The sequence below is a fragment of the Balaenoptera musculus genome, chromosome 6 (assembly GCF_009873245.2).
Source record: "Balaenoptera musculus isolate JJ_BM4_2016_0621 chromosome 6, mBalMus1.pri.v3, whole genome shotgun sequence".
Classification (NCBI taxonomy): Eukaryota; Metazoa; Chordata; class Mammalia; order Artiodactyla; family Balaenopteridae; genus Balaenoptera; species Balaenoptera musculus.
This window is the reverse complement of record NC_045790.1, coordinates 72,422,948-72,446,304: the sequence shown is the minus strand read 5'-3', so window position 1 is coordinate 72,446,304 and position 23,357 is coordinate 72,422,948. Positions and strand designations below refer to the sequence as shown.

At 38.4% G+C, this 23,357-nt stretch overlaps 1 protein-coding gene across 11 annotated transcripts in view; it reads right to left on the bottom strand.

Moving 5' to 3' along the window:
* PCSK5 (proprotein convertase subtilisin/kexin type 5) overlaps positions 1 to 23,357 on the bottom strand; it is a 489,089-nt gene that overhangs the window by 160,494 nt on the left and 305,238 nt on the right. For 10 of the 11 annotated variants that reach the window (XM_036855671.1, XM_036855664.1, XM_036855670.1 and 7 more), the window contains 6 exons: positions 22,479 to 22,622; positions 18,357 to 18,459; positions 16,593 to 16,786; positions 4,907 to 4,991; positions 836 to 933; positions 274 to 403 (listed from right to left, as the gene is read on the bottom strand). In XM_036855671.1, coding sequence (XP_036711566.1) covers positions 274 to 403; positions 836 to 933; positions 4,907 to 4,991; positions 16,593 to 16,786; positions 18,357 to 18,459; positions 22,479 to 22,622 — 754 coding nt within the window. The remainder of the gene's footprint in view (positions 1 to 273; positions 404 to 835; positions 934 to 4,906; positions 4,992 to 16,592; positions 16,787 to 18,356; positions 18,460 to 22,478; positions 22,623 to 23,357) is intronic. The other variant, XM_036855665.1, reaches the window with a different exon arrangement.

The following is a 23,357-nucleotide window of genomic DNA, read 5'->3' as shown; positions in this document are numbered from 1 at the left end:
TGACAACATTAAAGAAAGCCTAGCAGGTAGACTATGATTTTAAAGGGGAGAGAGCATGCACTTGAAACAGAAATATTACTTTAGAGGTTTTAAAGTTCTTTCGAGGTGCAAAAAAAAAAAAAATCAGTTGGGTTAAAGGTGCAGCGCCGTGTCCACACGTAAATGTTTGAAACTTATTTTTCATTAATAATTCTGTTTCATATTATTTATGAAGGCAGTCAAATAAGGAACCCGGTAGCCAAACACTAGGGCTTATGGGGTGGATCCACTTACTTTTTGCAGGATTTGTATCCATTTTCTGAAGAGTGGTCGAAGTAATGGCTGATACTACAGCTCTGCACGCACCTCCCATCCTCCATGAAGTAGCCCTCTGTGCAGTTAATACACCCACCAGCACCTGCTCCTTAAAAGCAAGACAGATGCAGAAGACAGAAACAAAACCTCAGAAGAGGTTGCATGATGGGCCGCTTCTTGCATAGTTGGTTAAAATGGCATTAGTAGGTTGTAATTTTAATAATTATGATATTTGTGCTTTTCCTTATGTTCTTTGGAAAAAATAATGCTCCAGTTTTACATTGAACCCATTTGCCAAAAACATCAAATCTCTTTGGAAAGCGAAGGAGGTTATCATTGGGAAATTTAAGTTTTCAATGAGCATAGGCTACTGATGACTGACTTCTGAGAATACATGCATGATTATCAGAAGAGACCCATGCTTCTCCAGCATTTATTTTAAAAATATCAAATGGGTTTGCATGAGTGATGGAGAAAGACAGGTAAACAAAAGCCAAACCAGAGCCAGAAGAATAAACAAGAGGACTGGGAGAGAAGGTACCAGCGCAGGTGGCGCAGAAACGGTGGCAGGGTTGGCAGTCTTGGCCGTTGAAGTACCGTCCGTCCTCACAGGCAACGGCACACCGGGATCCCTGCAGGCTGAAGACACAGACACAGACTGCTGTGATCAGGCAAAGAAGTCATGACTCCCCAGCGCCGTATGTAACAAATATAGTTCCCCCCAGAGACCAGTGGCTTTGGTAAAGCTTCGAAGCATAGGAAATAGCCCCTGTAGTCTTTTTTTTTTTCTCCTCCCAATCCCTGTAATGCTTCTCTGTGCCTAAAATTATGTCTGTAGCATATACACGTGCTGCAAGCTTTGGGGACATTCCTCTTAATTATTAGACTGGCTGACACATTTCTTCTTAACATTTTACAACATGGAGGTTTTTAAAAGTATTTTATTGACCCAAACGATCACCTTAGCTAACAATATGCTTACCAATTCCCTGATATCCAGACCTCCTAGACCTACTATGCCAGCGGTCCCCAACCTTTTTGGCACCAGCTTGATTTATTAATTTTAAACTCTAATGAAAAAATTTGGCAAAATTTTTTTTGCTGCTGCTTCTCCAAACATCTCGATTTTCCTTAGTTATACTATTATTTAGTCTTTTTAGGTGTTATCTGTGTCATATTTTCTCTAAATAGCACTCTTAGGTGTTACCTAATGAGTTGCTAGAATGTCAAATGAGGAATGTGTATTTTTTTTCTTCTAATTTTTATCAGCTATGAGCTTTTTCATAGTCTACAGACTGATTCTTAAAATTAAAACCAAATGCATAAAATTTACAACATTTAATATACAAATTTTACTCACGGAATAACTCAATAGTGAGACTGTTACCATAATCCTATGTCACCCAATAGACAATAATAGAAAATGGGTATCTAAGCAACAGGGTCAAATGCTTTCTATTTTCTTATAAAAAATATATTTCTCTATATTGTTCCAATTCACATCTTACTTGACTGTGTTTTGAATATGGATCATACTATTAAAAAGTAATATTTATTTTTCCCTATGCTCTTTAAAGAAATTTGGAAAGGACAAAAACCCAAGTAGTTGAAAAAGAATCCCAGACAGTCCTGTTCACATTTTAATCCATTTCCTTCTAGTATTTTATGCATAGATATTTTTGTTTGTTTTTAGCCAGTATTTAAAATTTTACAGGTCTCTTGAGGCAAAATGGCCAACCCTAGAAGCCCCTAAGGAAAACGCAGGGAGCCTCAAGGAGACAGCAAGTGTATTTCATTCATAGATCTTCTACTGGCCAGAGAGCTGTCATTTAAAAAGCCAGTAAAAGAAAATCCCTTTCCTTTTTGTAGAGCTGTAAAAAGGGGACAGTGCATCAAATGAATCCTTTTGTGGGAGGAAACAGGACTACCAAAAAACTTATCAAAGTTTTTAAAAAGCTGCCTCGTTTTTCTAATAAAGGACATTACTTCTGAGGTTGGCACTTATTCAGCAGGAGACAGAGGCTGCACTGTGTGAGGAGGGAATGCACTAAGTGGGACGTGCAGCACAGCAGTCTCTGTGAGCCATGATGCTTTCTGCTGGTTCCAAAATAAAGGGGTGGGGCTTCCCTGGTGGTGCAGTGGTTGAGAATCCGCCTGCCAATGCAGGGAACACGGGTTCGAGCCCTGGTCTGGGAGGATCCCACATGCCGCGGAGCAACTGGGCCCGTGAGCCACAACTACTGAGCCTGCGCGTCTGGAGCCTGTGCTCCGCAACAAGAGAGGCCGCGATAGTGAGAGGCCCGCGCACCGCGATGAAGAGTGGCCCCCACTTGCCGCAACTAGAGAAAGCCCTCGCATAGAAAACGAAGACCCAACACAGCCAAAAATAAATAAATAAAATAAATAAATTTAAAAAAGAAAAGGTGACTACTATCTAAAACAAAACAAAACAAAACAAAATACAGGGGTGGCAAGGCTAACGAACCTGGTACTGTGAACTCCTGGGTTCTTTCTGGGATAAGCCAGCCAGGTTAGACCTGTGCCATCCCACACGCTCTAGCACCTGTAGCTCGGGAGCACTTGAAATGTGGCTAGTGTGGCCAAGGAACAGAATTTAACATTTTGTTTTATTTTTGTTAATTTCATTCTAAATTTTACAAATTGGCACTTGATTTGGTTATTGGCAAACTTCTGAGTAAGTGTGGAACAACTTGGCTATATAAAACCTACTTCAACTAAATTTTATAAAATCTAAATACAGCTCAAGTATTTCTCATAAAAAATTATTGTCTGAATTGAGATGTGCTTTAGGGGTGAAATACATATCAGATTTCGAAGGCTAGGTACTACAAACAAAAAAGAATATAAAATATCTCACTAATTATCTTTTATATTGTCTTACATTGATTACATGTTGAAATAATATTTTGGATATATCTGATTAAATATTTTATCAAAATAAATTTCACCCGTATCTTTTTACTCCTTTTAATGTGGCTACTGACATATTTAAAATAACATATGGTTCTCATACTTCTGTTGGAGAGCACTGGTTAACTTACCCTATCAAATGTTCCCTAAGAACTACAGAGAATAATCTTAATCTTTTATTTCTCATGGACCAATTCAGTGTCAGATATTGGAATAAGTGCTTTGTAAATGTTATCACAGTTAATCCTTATCATGATCCAGCAACATCGGGGTTATTATCACCATTTTATAGATGAGAAAACCGCAGCTCAGAGGGGCACAGTGACTTGGCCAAAATCACACAGATGATAAATGGCAGAGAAAGGTTTGAGCTCACATTTATCTTCCTTCTTTTCATTATGCCGATCTGCTCCTTCTACAAAAAGCAGTAGGAGGCCGACCAGACTGCTATTTGTCAAAACTGAAGTCCTGAGGTAAAAGGTGATAAGCAAACTGACACTGAATGCATTTATGGGGAAAAAAAGAAAGCCACGGATAATCAATTAATCTAAATAAAAATGATGTTCCGCTATTAATTAATGCGAAGAATTACCTGCCTAAAAACTGCCTGGACCCTGCATATTTCACCTCTGATCAGAGGTGAAAATAGAGGTACTGTTGATTCTTTTTTTTTTTTAAGTTTTTTTTTTTTTTTATTATTATTTATTTATTTATTTTTGGCTGTGTTGGGTCTTCGTTTCTGTGCGAGGGCTTCCTCTAGCTGCGGCAAGTGGGGGCCACTCTTCATCAGGGTGCACGGGCCTCACTATCGTTGCCTTTCGTTGCGGAGCACAGGCTCCAGACGCACAGGCTCAGTAGTTGTGGCTCACGGGCCTAGTTGCTCCGCGGCATGTGGGATCTTCCCAGACCAGGGCTCGAACCTGTGTCCCCTGCATTAGCAGGCAGATTCTCAACCACTGCACCACCAGGGAAGCCCGGTACTGTTGATTCTTGAAAGGGAAGCAGTGGAGCACGATTCTAGCTCTATGTAATAAACCCAGAGTCCAACTCCTCACTCAGTGTGGGATGATGTGACCTTCACTAAGGATATCAAGAGAATACCTAGTTCATTTGAGCTGCATGTTATTCTCTCAAGGAATCTATCAACTATCTGGCTGTAGCAATGTGCAGGTCTCATCCATTCAAGGAAAACACCCCTTGGTATTAAATCTATGTGCATACCATAGCATAATGGAACCAGCCTGAGGTGCTGAAGATAAGAGAATGATTGGCTATACGGAGAGAAATAATAAAGATAAGGGAATAGTTTCAACCATCAGAGGAATGAATCACGGGGATTAAATATAATTCATTGGTGTTACCTACACAGTAATCCTTGACTGATGCACTACCGGTCAAAAAGCCTGAAGCAAGCCTCTCAAATGGCCATTTATTTACTTGTATTTGAGCCATCTTTTCTAAAGGGAATTTTATTTGGTTTATAAACCTTCCTTAGCCAAGACGGTATCCATTTTTTCACATAAAATGGTAGAGATAATGCAAATAGCAATCAAGTGTTTGAATGGGAGTCAAACCAAGGGTGACTTATAAAAGGGTTATCTATTTACTTTTTTTTTTTTTTTTAATTTATACTGAGAAGTTCTTGGGCTGTGTTACTTGATGAAATCCTTCACTCTCTTACCTTAACCCCTCCCTACATTCTGTACAGTTGTCGGATTCAGTACATGTCTTGCAGTTTTCACTGCATTTCCGGCAAAGATTTTTCTCTGTTAAAAAAGAAAAAGTAACAAGGTTATAAATCAATTTTGGTCAACTGGATTCCATCAAAGCATATGTTCTAATGTTTGCTAATGTATGCTATAGTACACATGGCCTTGAGTAGGAAACTGTAGGAAAAGCCCCAGACTCAGCACTTGCTACCACTTCTCAGCAAACCAAATACAGGTAGGAACTATATAGCATGGGGTAACACCTTAGTGATATCTACCATTTTATAGACAAGAGAACTACAGCCCACTTAATTCTTAAATAGTTTATTGGTTTTTTTCTTCTTCCCATTCTCTTTCCCAAGCAGGGTTTCCTAACTTCCTACAATGAAAATCTCACTCATGAAGCTGGGGCACTGTCACTAGTAAGTGTTGAGAAGCAACGCTAGCAGCTGAGGGATGGAACGGTAGACCCCATGCTCACAGCTTTCAGGACTACTCTGACGAACCATACTAGGAAAGAGAACTCGCTTTTAAGGTAAGTGTTGATTTTTTCTTGCGTTGTTCAGTGTCTTAAACTTCATAGCAGCTGGAGACTTGATACCTTCTCTGAGATGCAAGTGGATTCTAACCTCATGTGTATGTAGACTTGAATGAAGCTTTGTCTATAGGCTTCTCTATCTACTCTTTTTTTTTTTTATTTTTATTTTTGGCTGTGTTGGGTCTTCGTTTTTGTGCGAGGGCTTTCTGTAGTTGCGGCGAGTGGGGGCCACTCTTCATCGCGGTGCGTGGGCCTCTCACTGTCGTGGCCTCTCTTGTTGCGGAGCACAAGCTCCAGACGCGCAGGCTCAGTAGTTGTGGCTCACGGGCCTAGTTGCTCCGCGGCATGTGGGATCTTCCCAGACCAGGGCTCGAACCCGTGTCCCCTGCATTGGCAGGCAGATTCTCAACCATTGCACCACCAGGGAAGCCCCTCTATCTGCTCTTTAAATGCTGGTGTTCTTCAGGGTTCCACAGAGAAGCACTGCTTTAATGGATCCCTCTAAGGACCTCCTGGAAATCCATTTCCTTTCTCAATTCTGAGCCCCTTGGCCTGAAATATGAAGTCCTTTACAATCTATGATCTCCCCCTCATAGTGTCATTGAGACTACTGGACATGGCATAGGCTCTGAAGCCAGAGGACCTAGATTTGTGTTATGCTTTTAGCATTTCCAGTGGGCAAGTTCACAGTCTCTGTTCTCCCATTTGTTAACTAAATATTACAATAATGCCTACCTCTCAGCTTGTCTTGAGGAGTTAATGACATTATTCAAGGGAACTGTAAATATGTTGGCGGTAATTACTGCTAGTCACGATCATGCATAATCACTATGTTATATGTAAATGGACTCGTTAAAGGAGGAAATTAAAACAAAAGGCAATTGCATAGAAGGAGAGAGATGCACAGACCACTTGTATCAGCAAAGTAATTGTTTAAATAGCCTTCTTTAATTATCTACCTTCCAGGCTCTGGCTAAAGAACTGGTTCTCTCAATTATCTTTATCTTATCATATACCATCTAGAACCAAATTCCTTTTCCAAGGCTCAGCCTTCTTGAAAGAATTTTGAATTTTTTCTTCAGGGAATCCTACTTATTTCTGATCCCTTTTCTAAAAATTTTTATTGAAGTGTAGTTGATTTACAATATTGTGTTAATTACTGCTGTACAGCAAAGTGATTCCGTTATACATATATACACATTCTTTTTTATATATTCTTTTCCATTATGGTTTATCATAGGATATTGAATATAGTTCTCTGTGCTATACAGTAGGACCTTGGTGTTTATCCATTCTATATAGAAAAGCTTACATCTGCTAACCCCAACCTCCCACTGCATCGCTCCCCCTTGGCAAGCACCAGTCTGTTCTCTACGTTCCTGATTTCTGTTTTTGTTTCATAGATAGGTTCAGGTTCATTTGTGTCTTATTTTAGATTCCACATATAAGTGATATCATATGGTATTTGTCTTTCTCTTTCTGACTTACTTCACTTAGCATGATATTCTCTACTTGCATCCATGTTGCTGCAAATGGCATTATTCTTTTTTATGGCTCTGAGTAGTATTCCATTATGTGTGTGTGTGTGTGTGTATGTATATACTTATATACATACACACACACATCTTCTTGATCCATTCATCTATCTATGGACATTATGTCTTGGCTATTGTGAATAGTGCTGCTATGAACATAGGGGTGCGTGTATCTTTTTGAATTATAGTTTTGTCTGGATATGTGCGCAGAAGTGAGACTGCTGGATCATATGGTTGTTCTATTTTCAGTTTTCTGAGGAACCACCGTACTGTCTTCCACAGTGGCTGCACCAACTTATATTCCCATTAACAGAGTAGGAGGGTTCCCTTTTCTCCACACCCTCTCCAGCATTTGTTATTTGTAGACTTTTTAATGATGGCCATTCTGATCGATGTGAGGTGGTACCTCATTGTAGTTTTGATTTATATTTCTCTAATAACTAGCAATGGTTGAACATCTTTTCATTTGCCTATTGGCCATCTGTATGTCTTCCTTGGAGAAATGTCTATTTAGGTCTTCTGCACATTTTTCGATTGGGTTATGTTTTTCTTGTTGTTGAGTTGTATGAGCTGTTCTTATATTTTGGAAATTAAGCCCTTGTCTGTTGCATGATTTGCAAATATTTTTTCTCATTCTGTACTTTGTCTTTTCATTTTGTTTATGGTTTCCTTTGCTGTGCAAAACGTTGTGAGTTTGATAGGTCTCATTTGTTTATTTTTGTTTTTATTTCTACTGCCTTGAGAGACTGACCAAAGAAAACAGTGATATGATTTATGTTAGAGAATGTTTTGCCTATGATCTCTTCTAGGAGTTTTATGGTGTCATGTCTTATGTTTAAGTTTTTAAGCCATTTTGAGTTTATCTTTGTGTATGGTGTGAGAGTGTGTTCTAACTTCATTGATTTACATGCAGCTGTCTAACACTCCCAACACCACTTACTGAAGAGACCGTCTTTTTCCCATTGTATATTTGTGTCTCCTTTGTCGAAGATTAATTTACTGTAGATGTGTGGCTTTATTTCTGGGCTCTCTATTCTGTTCCATTGATCCATATGTCTGTTTTTGTGCCAATACTGTAGCTTTGTAGTATTGTCTGAAGTCTGGGAGGGTTATGACTCCTGCTTTGTTCTTTTCTTCAGGATTGCTTTGGCAATTCTGGGTCTTTTATGGTTTCTTATGAATTTTTGGATTATTTGTTCTAGTTCTGTGAAAAAATTCATGGGTAATTTGATAGGGATCACATTAAATCTGTAGATTGCTTTGGGTAGTATGGCCATTTTAACAATACTAATTCTTCCAATCCAAGAGCATGGAATATCTTTACATTTCTTTGAATCATCTTCACTTTCCTTTATTAATGTTTTATAGTTCTCAGCATATAAGTCTTTCACCTCCTTGGTCAGGTTTATTCCTAAGTCTTTTATTTTTGGGGGTGCAATTTTGAAAGGTATTGTTTTTTTACATTCCCCTTCTGATAGTCATTGTTGGTGTAAAGAAATGCAGCTGGTTTCTGTATGTTAATCTTGTATCCTGCTACCTTGCTGAATTCGTTTATCAGTTCTAGTATTTTTTTGTGGAGTCTTTAGGGCTTTCTATATATGTAATCATGTCATCAGCATATAATGACAACTTTACCTCTTCCCTTCCAATTTGAATACCTTTTATTTCTTTTTCTTGTCTGATTGCTGTGGCTAGGACTTCCAATACTATGCTGAATAGAAGAGCTGAGAGTGGGCATCCCTGTCCTTCTCCAGATTTTAGTGGGGAGGCTTTCAGATTTTCACAATTGAGTATTATCTTGGCTGTGGGTTTGTCATAAATACCTTTTATTATAGTTCCCCCCCCCCCCTTAAAATTTTTATTTTATATTGGAGTATAGTTGATTAACAATGTTGTGTTAGTCTCTGGTGTACAGCAAAGTGATTCAGTTATACGTATACATGTATCTATTCTTTTTCAAATTCTTTTCCCATTTAGGTTATTACAGAATATTGAGCAGAATTCCCTGTGCTGTACAGTAGGTCCTTGCTGGTTATCTATTTTAAATATAGCACTGTGTGCATGTCAATCCCAAACTCACACTCTATCCCTCCCCCCGCCCACCCTTCCCCTGGTAACCATAAGTTCATTCTCTAAGTCTGTGAGTCTGTTTCTGTTCTGTAAAAAGGTTCATTTGTATCATTTTTTTTTAAAGATTCCGCCTGTAAGTGATATCATATGATATTTGTCTTTCTCTGTCTGACTTACTTCACTCAGTATGACAATCTCCAGGTCCATCCATGTTGCTGAAAATGGCATTATTCCATTCTTTTTTTATGGCTGAGTAATATTCCACTGTATATATGTACCACATCTTCTTTATCCATTCATCTGTTGATGGACATTTAGGTTGCTTCCATGTCTTGGCTATTGTAAATAGTGCTGCAGTGAACATTGGGGTGCATGTATCTTTTCGAAGTATGGTTTTCTCGGTATATATGCAGGAGAGGGATTGCTGGATCATATGGTAGCTCTATTTCTAGTTTCTTAAGGAACTTCCATACTGTTCTCCATAGTGGCTGTACCAAGTTACATTCCTACCAACAGTGCAGGAGGGTTCCCTTTTCTCCACACCCTCTCCAGCATTTATTGTTTGTAGACTTTTTGATGATGGCCATTCTGACGGGTGTGGGGTGATATCTCATGGTCGTTTTGATTTGCATTTTTCTAATTATTAGTGATGTTGAGCATCTTTTCATGTGCCTCTTGGCCATCTGTATGTCTTCTTTGGAGAAATGTCTATTTAGGTCTTCTGCCCATTTTTTGATTGGGTTGTTTGTTTTTTTGATATTGAGCTGCATGAACTGTAAATTTTGGAGACCATTCCCTTATCGGTCACATCATTTACAGATATTTCTCCCATTCTATGGGTTGTCTTTTCATTTTGTTTATGGTTTCCTTTGCTGCACAAAAGCTTTTGAGTTTAATTAGGTCCCATTTGTTTGTGTTTGTTTTTATTTCTGTTACTCTAGGAGATGGATCCAAAAAGATATTGCTGAGATTTATGTCAAAGAGTGTCCTGCCTTTGTTTTCCTCTAAGAGTTTTATAGTGTCTGGCCTTACATTCAGGTCTTTAATCCATTTGGAGTTTATTTTCGTGTATGGTGTTAGCGAGTGTTCTAATTTCATTCTTTTACATGTAGCTGTCCAGTTTTCCCAGAACCACTTATTGAAAAGCCTGTCTTTTCTCCGTTGTATATTCTTGCCTCCTTTGTCAAAGATAAGGTGACCATAGGTGCGTGGGTTTATCTCTGGGCTTTCTATCCTGTTCCATTGGTCTATATTTCTGTTTTTGTGCCAGTACCATACTCTCTTGATTACTGTAGCCTTGCTGTATAGTCTGAAGTCAGAAATCCTGATTCCTCCTGCTCTGTTTTTCTTTCTCAAGATTGCTTTGGCTATTTGGGGTCTTTTGTGTTTCCATACAAATTGTAAAATTTTCTGTTCTAGTTCTGTGAAAAATGCCATTGGTAATTTGATAGGGATTGCATTGAATCTGTAGATTGCCTTGGGTAGTGTAGTCATTTTGGCAATATTGAGTCTTCCAGTCCAAGAACATGGTATATCTTTCCATCTGTTTGTGTCATCTTCGATTTCCTTCATCAGTGTCTTATAGTTTTCTGAGTACAGGTCTTTTGCCTCCTTAGGTAGTTTTATTCCTAGGTATTTTATTCTTTTTGATGTGATGGTAAATGGGATTGTTCCTGTAATTTATTTTTCTTATCTTTCGTTGTTAGTGTATAGAAATGCAACAGATTTCTGTGTATTAATTTTGTATCCTGCAACTTTACCAAATTCACTGATGAGCTCTAGTAGTTTTCTGGTAGCATCTTTAGGATTTTCTATGTATGGTATCATGTCATCTGCAAACAGTGACAGTTTTACTTCTTCTCCAATTTGGATTCCTTTTATTTTTTTTTCTTCTATGATTGCCATGGCTAGGACTTCCAAAACTGTGTTGAATAAAAGTGGTGAGAGTGGTCATCCTTGAATTGTTCCTGATTTTAGAGGAAATGATTTCAGCTTTTCACCATTGAGTATGATGTTAGCTGTACGTTTGTCATACATGGCCTTTATTATGTTGAGGTAGGTTCCCTTTGTGCCTACTCTCTGGAGAGTTTTTATCAGAAATGGGTATTGAATTTTGTCAAAAGCCTTTTCTGCATCTACTGAGATGATCTTGTGTTTTTTGTCTTTTCTTTTGTTTATGTGGTGCATCACATTGATTTGCGTATGTTGAACCATCCTTGTGAACGTGGGATGAATCCCACTTGGTCATGATGTATGATCTTTTTTATGTGTTACTAGATTTGTTTTGCTAATATTTTGTTGAAAATTTTTGCATCTATATTATTCAAAGATATTGGCCTGTAATTTTTTTTGGCAGTGCCTTTGTCTTTTATTGGTATCATGGTGATGGTGACTTCATAGAATATCTTTGGGAGTGTTCCCTCCTCTTCAATTTTTTTGGAAGAGTTTGAGAAGGATCGGTATTAAATTCTTCTTTGTATGTTTGGTAGAATTCACCTGTGAAGCCATCTGTCCTGGACTTTTGTTTGTAGGCAGTTTTTAGATTACAGATTCTATTGCACTTCTAGTGATCAGTCTGTTTAAATTATCTACTTCTTCTTGATTCAATTTTGGTGAGCTCTGTGTTTCTAGAAAGTTGTCCATTTCTTCTAGGTTGTAGAACTTGTTGGCATATAATTGTTCATAGTATTGCCTTATGATTTTTTGTATTTTTGCAACATCAGTTGTGGTGTTTCATTTTTCATTTCTTATTTTGTTTTTTGGGTTCTCTCTCTTTTCTTCTTCGTGAGCCTGGCCAGAAGTTTGTCAGTCTTGTTTATCCTTTCAAAGAACCAGCTCTTGGTTTTACTGATTTTTTCTATTATTTTTTAATCTCTATTTTCTTTATTTCCTCTCTGATCTTTATTATTTACTTCCTTCTGCTGACTTTAGGTTTTCTTTGTTCTTCTTTTCCTGATTCTTTTAAGTGGTAGGTTAGGTTGTTTATTTGAGATTTTTCTTGTTTTTTGAGGAAGGTCTGTGTCGTTATGAATTTTAAGAACTGCTTTTGTTGCATCCCATAGATTTTGTATAGTTGTTTTTATTGTCATTTGTTTCAAGGTATTTTAAAATTTCCTCTTTGATTTCATTGTTGACCCATTAGTTTTTTTTTTTTTAATTATTTATTTTTGGCTGCATTGGGTCTTCATTACTGCATGTGGGCTTTCTCTAGTTGCCGCGAGTGGGGACTACTCTTCATTGCAGTGTGCGGGCTTCTCATTGCCGTGGTTTCTCTTGTTGTGGAGCCCAGGCTCTAGGCGTGCAGGCTTTAGTAGGTGTAGCACACTCGTTCAGTAGTTGTGGCTCGCGGGTTCTAGAGCGCAGGCTCAGTAGTTGTGGCGCACGGGTTCAGTTGCTCTGCGGCATGTCGGATCTTCCCGGACCAGGGCTCGAACCCATGTCCCCTGCGTTGGCAGGCGGATTCTTAACCACTGCGCCACCAGGGAAGTCTCGACCCATTAGTTTTTTAGTAGCATGTTGTTTAGTCTGCATTTCATCATTTTTCTCTAATTTCTTTTCCTGTGGTTAATTTCATGCCACTGTGGTCAGAAACGATGCTTGAGATAATTTCTATACTGTTAAATTTGTTGAGGCTTGTTTTGTGCCCTAGTATGTAGTCAGTCCTAGAGAATGTTCTATGTGTACCTGAAAATAATGTGTATTCTGGTTTTTTTTAATGTAATGTCCTGAAAATATCAATTAAGTCTAACTGTTCTATTGTATTATTTAGGATCTCGGTTGCCTTATTGATTCTCTGTCTAGAAGATCTGTCCATTGATGTGAATGGGATGTTAAAGTCTCCTACTATTATTGTATTTCTGTCAGTTTCTCCTTTTATGTGTGTTAGTATTTGTTTTATGTCTTTGTGTACTCCTATATTAGATGCATATATGTTGACAAGTGTTCCATCCTCTACTTGTATTGGTCCTTTTATCATTATATAGAGTCCTTCTTTATCTTTCTTTATGGCCTTTGTTTTAAAGTCTATTTTGTCTGATATGAGTATTGTGACCCCTGTTTTCTTGTCATTTCCATTTGCATTAAATATCTTTTTCTATCTCCTCACTTTCAATTTATGTGTGTCCTTTGCCCTAAAGTGGATCTCTTGTAGGTGGCATATTGTAGGCTCTTTTGTTTTTTATCCAGTCTGCCACTCTGTCTTTTGATTGGAGCATTTAGTCCATTGACATTTAAGGTAATTATTGATAGATATGTATTCACTGCCATTTTAAACCTTGTTTTCCCATTGACTTTATATTTCTTTTTTGTCCTTTTTGTTTTTCCTTTTGTGGTTTGATAATTTTCTTTTGTATTATACTTATGTTCTCTTCTTTTTGGCTTTTGTGAATCTATTGTATGTTTTTGATTTGTGCTTAGCCTGTTTTTCAAGTATGTTAACCCCTTCCTATATCTACTTGCCTTAGACTGGGAGTCATATAGGCTCAAACACATTATAGGAGGAAAAAATCTACATTTTTTACTCTCCTTCCCCACATTTATGATTTTGATGTCTTCTTTTACATCTTCATCCTTTTGCTGTTCATTGTGGTTATCATCACTTTCACAGAAATTATTTGATCTTTAAAAAAATCTGTGTCTGGCTTATTTAAGTGATTTACTTTCCAGTTGTGATTTTCTCTTTCCTATAGAGTTTTAGTTCTTTTCTATTTAGAGAAGACCTTTCAATATTTCTTTTGGGATCAGTTTAGTACTGCTGTATTCTTTAGTTTTTGCTTGTCTGAGAAATTCTTTCTCTCTCCTTCTTTTCTAAATGATAATCTTGCTGGGTAGAGTATCCTAGGTTGCAGATTTTTCCCTTTCAGGACTTTGAATATATCTTGCCACTCCCTTCTGGCCTGCATGTTTCTTTAGAGAAATCAGCTGATAGCCTTATGGGGGTTCCCTTGTAATTAACTCTTGGTTTTTCTCTTGCTGCCTTTACAATCCTCTCTTTAACTTTTGCCATTTTTATTATAATATGTCTTGGTGTAGGTCTGTTTGGGCTTATCTTGTTTCAGACCCTCTGTTCTTCCTGTACCTGGATATCTGTTTCCTTTTTTAGGTTTGGGAAGTTTTCAGCCATAATTTCTTCAATTACATTTTTGATCCCCTTTTCTCTTTCTTCCCCTTCTGGAATCCCTATTATGCATAGATTGGCATGCTGTATATTATCCCATAGGTCTCTTACATTGCTTTCATTTTTTTTTCTTCATTTGGCTTTCTGTCTGCTGTCCTGATTGGGTGATTTCCATTATTCTATCTTCCAGGTCACTTACTCATTCTTCTGCATTATTCATTCTGCTATTCATGCCTTTGGCTCAGTTTTGTCTCTGCAAATGAGTTTTCTAATTTTTCTTGGTTCCTATTTATAGTTTCTAATTCCTTTTTACAGTACTCTGCATTTCTGTTGATAGCCTTTCTTAATTCCTTCAGTATTTTCATTATCTCCTTTTTGAAATTGGTGTCTATTAGACTGAAGAGGTCTGTTTCATTGTTTGTTCTTTCAGGGGAATTCTCTTGGTCTTTTAACTGGGAGTGTTTCCTCCCCTACTTTATTTTACTTATATTTCTCTTACTCTGTGAGTTTAGGAGAAACAATTATCTACTGTGGTCTTGGAGGGCTATTTATATGTGGGGGCATCCCTGTGTAGCTTGTGTTTAATATATTTGGTGTGAGGGCTGTTTTTAGTAGAGATGCCTGTTGCCTCTTTCCTCAGCATGTGCTGATCATTAGCCCCTTAATATGGGGTGTGCAGAAGTGATGGCTGGTGCCATTCCCGGGGTTCTTGGTGGCGGTGGCAGCTCAGGTGCACCCCCGGAGTGCACCATAGTGGCTTAGGCAGCTCATGACCACTCCTGGGGTCAGGCAGGGCAGTGGCGGTGGTGGCTTGTGGCCTCTCCTGGCATCTTTTCCAAGGCTCAGCCTTCCTGATTGAATTTTTTCTTCAAGGAATACTACTTATTTCTGATCCCTTATGTCCCCTCCCCATTCTCATTTTTCCCTTTCTTCGTCACATTGCAGCTTATGTTCTGAATTTTGGGGAAAATAAAAACTACTGGGGAACCCATCCCCATTGCTCTAAAGGGTAAGCCAAGATCCCCCTCTCCCTCATAGAGAAAAGCATGCCTTTGAATCAAGAGTGAATTTGACTTGTTAAGTAGCAAAATTATCCACTTCAAAATTCTTTCCTGTTTTTTTTTTTTTTTTTTTTTTTAAATCTCTTGTTCAGACAAATTATCCAGAGCTCAGAAATAAAGCAAAAGACACCTGCAGCCCTTGTCAGGGCCATACCAGAACACTGTCAAAAAGAGGTGTGCCCAAGGATTATGGAATTCTCTAGGCAATGTACCTTTGTCTGTTCACTAATGACATTTGATTAGGGCCCACATTCTGTGAAGCCACATGTTAATTTACAGATTTTTGTTTGATAAAGTTCCAAATGATTTCTGTCCATTTGAAAAAATAACCCCCCAAAATTCTAATTGTGTTGCCATGCAGGATATTATTCAGTTTTGTCTCTAACTCAGCAAATGGACTTCATTTTGCCTTTCCTGGTGGACTAAGATACCTGATAGTCTTTGACCCCACTTATCACCTTGTAGTTTTCCTCATTAATGGGTTAAGTAATTTGTTGACATATTTCCATTCTCTATTTACATGAAAGTCACGTTTTTAACCTTGTTGATATCATATAGGGGCCTGCTTCCTTTGCTTAGTGCGCAGAAAAGAGCAGGCCTGGCTGCTATCCTTATAAGGTTGGCCCATGGCTGACATCTGGGAAGTTGGATTTTATGGAGTTTCCCACCACCCTGATAAGAGTGGCTCATGGAGCCTAAACAGTTTGTACAAACAATATGGTTTGCACTGAATACCAGCTTTCCTTCTAGGAGTCTGGAATTTTGGTATGTGCCAGGCACAGGGTGCCTTCATAACCAGACCCTAATAACAACCCCGGGTCCTGAGACTCTAGGGAGGTTCCCTGGTAGATGACATTTCATACATGTTGTCACAAATTGTTGCTGGGGGAATGAAATGTATCCTGTGTCACTCCATTGGATGAAAACTCTTGAAAACTTGCACCTGGTTTCCTCCAGACTTTGTCCCATGTGCCTTTTCCCTTTGCTGATTTTACTCTGTATCCTTTTACTGTAATAAGTCATAATTGTGAGTTCATGAGTACAATGATATACTGAGTCTTGTGGGTCCTCCTAGCAAGTCACTGCTTCAAGGGGTCCTCAGGCTCATCCCCAGATTCAGTCAGTTATAGGCATTTTTACGTAAATTATTTTTTTGCAAATTTTTCTACAAATTCATTTTCACAAGACAATTGTAAAGTGTTCTCTTAAAAACTGGCTAGATCCTGTTTGATGTTAAGCAAGGCCCAGATTTCATGAAGGAGGACTATCCCTCCTAAGATCAATCAAGTGAAAACCTTACATTTCCTCTCTAAAAACCAAATTTTGGAATCAACTCACTGGTGTCCTGATACGATCCATCAGGGCAGTGAGTGACACAACTGTTCGTTTCCTCATTCAGGAAGTATCCATATTTACAGGACAGGCACTGGTCCCCATGGCTCCCAAAGCAGGACTCGCAGTTGGGGGCACACTTTCTGCATCGCTTCTTGTCGGCGTGGTAGTGGCCAGAGGGGCAGCTGGAGACACAGATTCTGCATTGTGGAATAATAAGAAAGAAGGGCAGTGTCACCAGAGATTCAGTCCTGAGTGAGTGAGGTGCTGAGCACATAGCTGTCCTCACTATCAAAATCCTTTTTAACCATGATGGTAACACCACATCCAAAGGGCCAAATTCTGTTGGTTAAAGCCTTCTCCTATGTAGGGTGCTGACGTAGCACTGCAGTTACATAATACCAAGTCCACCAAGTAAGGCATGTCTTGGTCCAAACCATCTTCCAGTTCGGGTCTAGATTTTAAAGGGGATGATGGTTAGAAACTGAGTCTCACCAAGAAGGTTGTGCTGTTGGGTTGAAGGGAAAACATGTGCAAACCATGATTTTATGCAAAAAGTCCCTAATAAGGGGTTACTTCTATTGTTGTGTTTGTCATATGAATCCTGTGTGTATGGGTGGTGAGGGTGATGGTGGTTGTATGCTACTGTCTAATTTAATATAAATATATTTAGGGAGTTCCCTAGTGGTTAGGATTCCGGGCTTTCACTGCTGTGGCCTGGGTTCAGTCCCTGGTTGGGGAACTGAGATCCTGCAAGCTGTGCATTGTGGCCAAAAAAAAAAAAAAAAGTATTTAAATGTATGTTGTTTATGATAAACAAAAAAATGACTACCTTGCTTGCCCATAACTGAAGGTCTGGGCTTTATGTGTTCATTTAACAAGTACTTACTGAGTATCAATTAAACATCAGGCATTTGCTAAGTCTAGGAGCTAATGAGAGGGGCTGAGGTAGCCAAGGGGCTTTCCCTTTAAGGAATTTATTTTTTTTAATTAAAAAAAATTTTTTTAGACATTTTTAAACTTTAATTTTATATTCCCTTTAAGGAACTGAAATTCCAGCATGGATGTGACAGGAACAGGACCACGCCTGGGTGTCTGGAGTGTGGATGCACCGTAAGTCGGCTCCCTATGAGTTTCCTCCTGAAAGAGGAGGGGGAGGTGGTAGGGATGTGAGAGACACGCCTGGAAGAGCACGGCCTCTTATGGGCAGTCACTGTTCCATGGCCCTCCCTGTGGGTACATATCTGCTTGAGTCGGAAGCCAGGGGCTCAGAAGCACAGGGTCCAAGCAGGCCCGCCTCAGTGCCCAGAGTGGAGTAGTGAGAACGTGCAGGGGCCAGCAGCTTTGCCACAGGGAGGGCTTATACTTTGGGGAATTCGGGAAAGCATCCATTTGGCTTGTGTACTGGCATTTTCATGAAGGGCACATGCAGCTGTGGCATCAAACATCAACGGGATAGAAAGGTCTAGAGGGGAAGACCAGGCATGTGCATAGCTAGTCCCTCCCCATCATCCTTTGAAATGTGAGAAAAGACGTTTGCAGTTTCCTAGCCTACAGGTCCATTTGATGTTTTGTAATTCAGTATCAGTTTCACCGTTCTGAATGATGCAACGAGGTGGGGGGACGGGGTGGTGGGGGGGCAGCAGCATCTCTTCTGGGCTTCGGTCCTGGTGGGAGAACATGGAACACGCTGCCTGTGGTGACCCTGTGGGAGCTCCCAGGAACACCAGGAGGCGTGCTTCAGGGGGTCTGATGTGGCTTCTCTCTTACCTGGTGTTGTTTTTCAGCTTGTAGTAGTAGTGCAGACAGTCATTGCAGTGGTCCGGTCCTGGCCCATCACAGCCTACCTCACTGCACTCAGGGTCACAGGGACCTTCCAAAAGAAATCAGAATAACACTTGGAGAAAATGATTTTAAAGCAGGTAAGCTTTACCTTCAATTATAACTAGGCGTTTTTCTCCCTTAGGCAGTGAGAGTTTTCTTTAAGAGTTTCTAATGCAGTGAGGTAGAGCTGGAGTAATGTTCAATGTGGCTGTAAGCCCAGAGTGAACTCTTTTTTTGGGAAAACCTCAATTACCTAAGTATCAAGCGTGTAAATCCTAGTCAGGGCCTGGTCTTCAAAGCACACATATGGTTGCCTTGTGGGAGAAGACAATTTAGAATTCAAAAGAACAATGCCATTGCAGCAACTAGAAAAAAACTGATTGCAATTAAATATGCATAATGATAAAAATGTCGGATAGAAAAATTGAGAATTTAAGCTGTTGACAGAAAGGAAAAAAGGGTTATTATTCAATGCCCTGACCAGATTGTCTCTCTCATGCAAGGTCATTAAAGCCACTGAGTACCTCTGAGATACTGGAGCCAGCAAGAAACATCATTATGGCATCTGGCACAATTTTATCAGCATCTCATTTTGGATTACAAAGCAGGTACTTCAGGCACAGATAATAGATTTAAAATTGCATCCTACCCATAGGCCAATGGGCAACTCAACAAAAGAAAATTACACACACATTTTAAAGATGCAAGCAAGCTTAAAGAATTCCAGACCTGGGATGAAGGTTCCTAATCTCTCTTGCTGTGTATTCTTTGGTAAAGAGCTAGAAAGAATGCACAGGCAGAAAAAAATGCCAGAAAGATGGAGCTATTTTGTGATTGATGGAAAGTTTTCTAATGACATGGGCTAGTTATAGATATTTTGCTTGCTTGACTAACTAACTCCCTTTTTTCTTGTTTTCCATATTTTGAGAGATTTGGTCTCATAATCTTCAAGCTCTTTCCATTGAAAACTCATATGATTTTAACTAGCAATAAACATGGTGCATGAAATGCACAAAAAGTAAGTCAAGGGTACCAGAAATGTCTTGAGCCATACTTATTTTAATCAAAAGGACTTTTACTTTTGTTGAAACTTGGTCTCCTTTAGTCATTGTAGGACTATGTTCTACAGTTACTGAATTGAAACATAAAATGGTAGAAGTGGGGAGGAATGACTTAGAGAAAAATCTAGTAGTCAAACACCGTCATTTGACAGATAAAAACGATTTTCCAAGAGTTACAGTGGCTTGTCCAGTATCATATGGCTAAAAGAGTTGGGATCAACAGAGGTCCTGCTTCTTATTCTTAGTCCAGGTCTCCTGCTTAGCGGTGACCTTTGGATCTGAATGGAAATGAGTTATTTCAAAATGCTGCAGACTTGAAGTATATTTCTGATTAATCATGAGTCATTTGACAGCACTGTTTATCTCTATTTTCCCAAAAGCCTTAAAATTGGTCTTTAAATTCCGCAGCTAGTGCAACTTGGAACATTTTAGCTGACTGCTATGGTACATGAGGAGAGAGTGTCTCTGCTGTGTAAGGGTTGAAGTGCACCCGGCTGTGGGTCCCACAGTCCCTGGAATTCGATGAAACAGTACAGGGATCTGGTTATGATAATGCCATCTGTGCCTCTAGAGAGGCTGACTTCTTAATGAAGGTGAAAATCACAGCTCCGAAGAAAAGGAATCATGGGTGGCCCTAAATTTTCACCAGATGATTTCTACAATTAAAAAAAAAAAACCCAAACCACTTATTCTTGATATGTGCCAAAGAGCTGTGTATGGCAAGTTCATATGCTGTGCTGTTTCTTTCATAATCTTAAACTGTCCCAGATGCAATTTAGCAGTTTAGGTTGCTGCGTAATAATGAAATAATTGTCTTTGTTCTCTCACAAGCGCCAATGTGGACATTTTGGAGATGTAGTGAGAAAACCCACAAAGATGTATAACTCTTCAGAATTTTAACATTACCAAAATTTGAATTGGAAACATACCGTAAGGCACATAGTAATATACTACTATTAATTATACTCCATTTATGTTTTTAGATATGCTTTCTCCCATCAGAGAAGACAAAATGGTTTGCTGGTTATAACATCAGTAGTAATGTTATAAGCTCAAAGCAAAATAAGACAAAAATTGAATACAATCTAGTTCTGGTTAGCTCAGTTGGTCTGAATTCTTTAAGCTTATTATTGACACAGGGATACCACCTATTTAGAATAAAAGGAACCAAATGCATATTTATTTAAAATACTCTGTTAAAGTGATTAATGGAAAAGAATCTTAGAGAGCTGAGCTGCAAGAAAAAAAAATAGTTCCTGTCTAAAGGTATGTTAAACTGCTATTTACAAACAGTTTTCCATTAGGAGAAGCTTTGTTCATTAAGTGTTATATATCATATCCCAGAAGGACTGAATGCTGCTGGAAGTGGTAGCCAATGCAACAAGACAAGAATCAGAAATACACTGGGAAAGAGAAAAAATAATTTGCAGATGATATGGCTACAGTACCTAACTGCCCCAGAAAATCAACTCTAAAACATACAAATTAATAAAGTTAAGCAAAATGGCCAGATGTAAGATAAACACACAATAGCCAACAGATATCCCTGATACCAGCATATAATAGTTAGAAAATATGGAATGTTTTCCACTACAGTAGCAACAAGACCCAAAATACTTAGGAATAACACTACATAAAATTAAAAGAGTTCAGTAAAATGGGACATGGTCTATGTTTTGGATGGAAAGACTGTATATCGTAAAAACAGTTCTTCCCATGAGATTGCATGTAAATTCAAACTAAATTTCAATGAGATTTTTAAAAGGGGGATTTAAGAATTGCTATGAGAACAAGAAGTAGACGTTCAACAGATATTAAGATACAGTGTGGGTGCTACTGGATCAAGAATTATTAGATTGGTAAATCGGAAAAGGTGGTACCAGAAGAGACCTGGTATAAGAACTTACCATACTGTTATAAAGGAAACATCCTAAACTAATAAAAGAAAGGATGGCAACTCAGTTATTGATGTTAGTCTGTTTGTTTGGAAAATAAAGACAGAACTTCACTTCACAATATATATTAAAAATCAAAGATTACAAAAAAATAATCCATGTGAATATTTAGCTGATTTTAAAGAATAAACATTCTGTAAAAAAGAAATTACAAATGTTATCTGAAACTATAAACTCTGCTCTCCAATTTTCTTTTTCTCTCAAAACAACACAAAACAAAAAGTATATTTTGGAAGCAAGTGATAACAGAGAAAATGGTTTCAGCAAATATGAGACAATGTGAGAGTCAATAACATACAAAGAGTTTTTATAAATAAGAAAATTGCTGCCACGTTGAATAGAAAAGTGAGTAAAAGACATAGTTCATTCAGAGAACACAAAGGAAAAAATGTTTAGATATACTAGCAATCAAAGCTGTAAAAATTTAAACATGTTCTTTTCTTTCTTTTTTTACTTTTTTCTTTCCACTTAACGCGCAGGAATGAGTGTAGTAAACACTAACACAGTGGTCACAGTGCAGACTGGTATATCTTGTCTGGAAAGCAACATGACAAACCATATCCAAGCCCTAAAACTGATGATTCCCTTTGATGCAGTAATTCTTAGAACTCTATTTTAAAGACATAGTCAAAGATATAGTCAAAAACTGATAATGGTATTCATTGAAACCTTATTTAAAATAGTATAAAACTCTAAGCAAACTACACATCCCAGGTTATGGATTAAATATATTACAGTACAATCACAGGATGGACTATTATGCTGTCTTTTAAATATGTGTTCTAAGGATACTTGACAACAGGGAAATATGCTCTTAATGATACCTTTAATGGAAAAAAAAGAATATGAATGTTCTATATACAGTGTGATTTTAGCTTTGAAGAAAAAAACATGAATATTTGAATACTTGAATGTACACATACCAGTATTTAAGGGATAGAAAGGAAGACGAAATAAAATATATCAGAATGTGAGTAGAAGTTTATCTCTTTGGGGGAGTGATGCATGAGCTTTCTTTCCTTAGCCTGCCTCCCCATTGGAAGCCAGCTCACCTGCATAGTCCTCTGTCCCATAGTCATCAGTGGGGTCTTCAACGCGGCTATACCGGACACGTTCCACTTTAGGAAACTCATTGGTGGGTGAGTATGGCTGCACGGAGGTGCCATAGAGGACCAAAGACCACTCTTTCAATTTACCTTGGGAAATAATGAAAGCATATCATGACCAAACATTCCTTCTTTAGCTTTATAATTTCTTTAAATCCTTCTCACTGAGGAAAAAGCAAGAGTAGAAGAATTGTGGGAAACAGATTCATATGAATCGTTGCATCAGAGACAGGGCTAGAAACGCATTTTCCAACGCTTGCAGAGTTAACTATTTAATAATTCACATACCACATATTTACTGAGCACCAAACGTAGGATATACCTTAATTGAATCAGCATTTTTTGTGTGTGTGAGAAACAAACACATCTCAGATTTCTGGATCAAGTGCTGAGTTTCAAATTATGGATATTTAAGAGAATCCCAGAATTTTACAGAAGGCCTTCTTTTTCTAGGTATAAAGGTCTTACATAAATTTTAAAAAACTGTTGGCATTATGTGACTTGTTTATCAAAAAAAGATGAAAACAACTACTTTGTTCCACCTGAAATGTTAAGAATACATCACTACATTATCCTGTAGACATGTGCTGTCCAATGATAGCCACTAGATCCATTTGGATATTTCCGTTTAAATTAACTAAAACTTAAAACTTCAGTTCCTCAGTTAGACCACATTTCAAGTGCTCAGTAGCCATATGTGGCTAGTGGCCACTACAATGAACAGCACAGATACAGGAAACATTTCTACCACTGGCAGAATGTTCTACTAGGCAGTGCTGTCATAGAGCATTTTCTGGTCAAGGGTGCTTGGAGATGAGAGGGAAG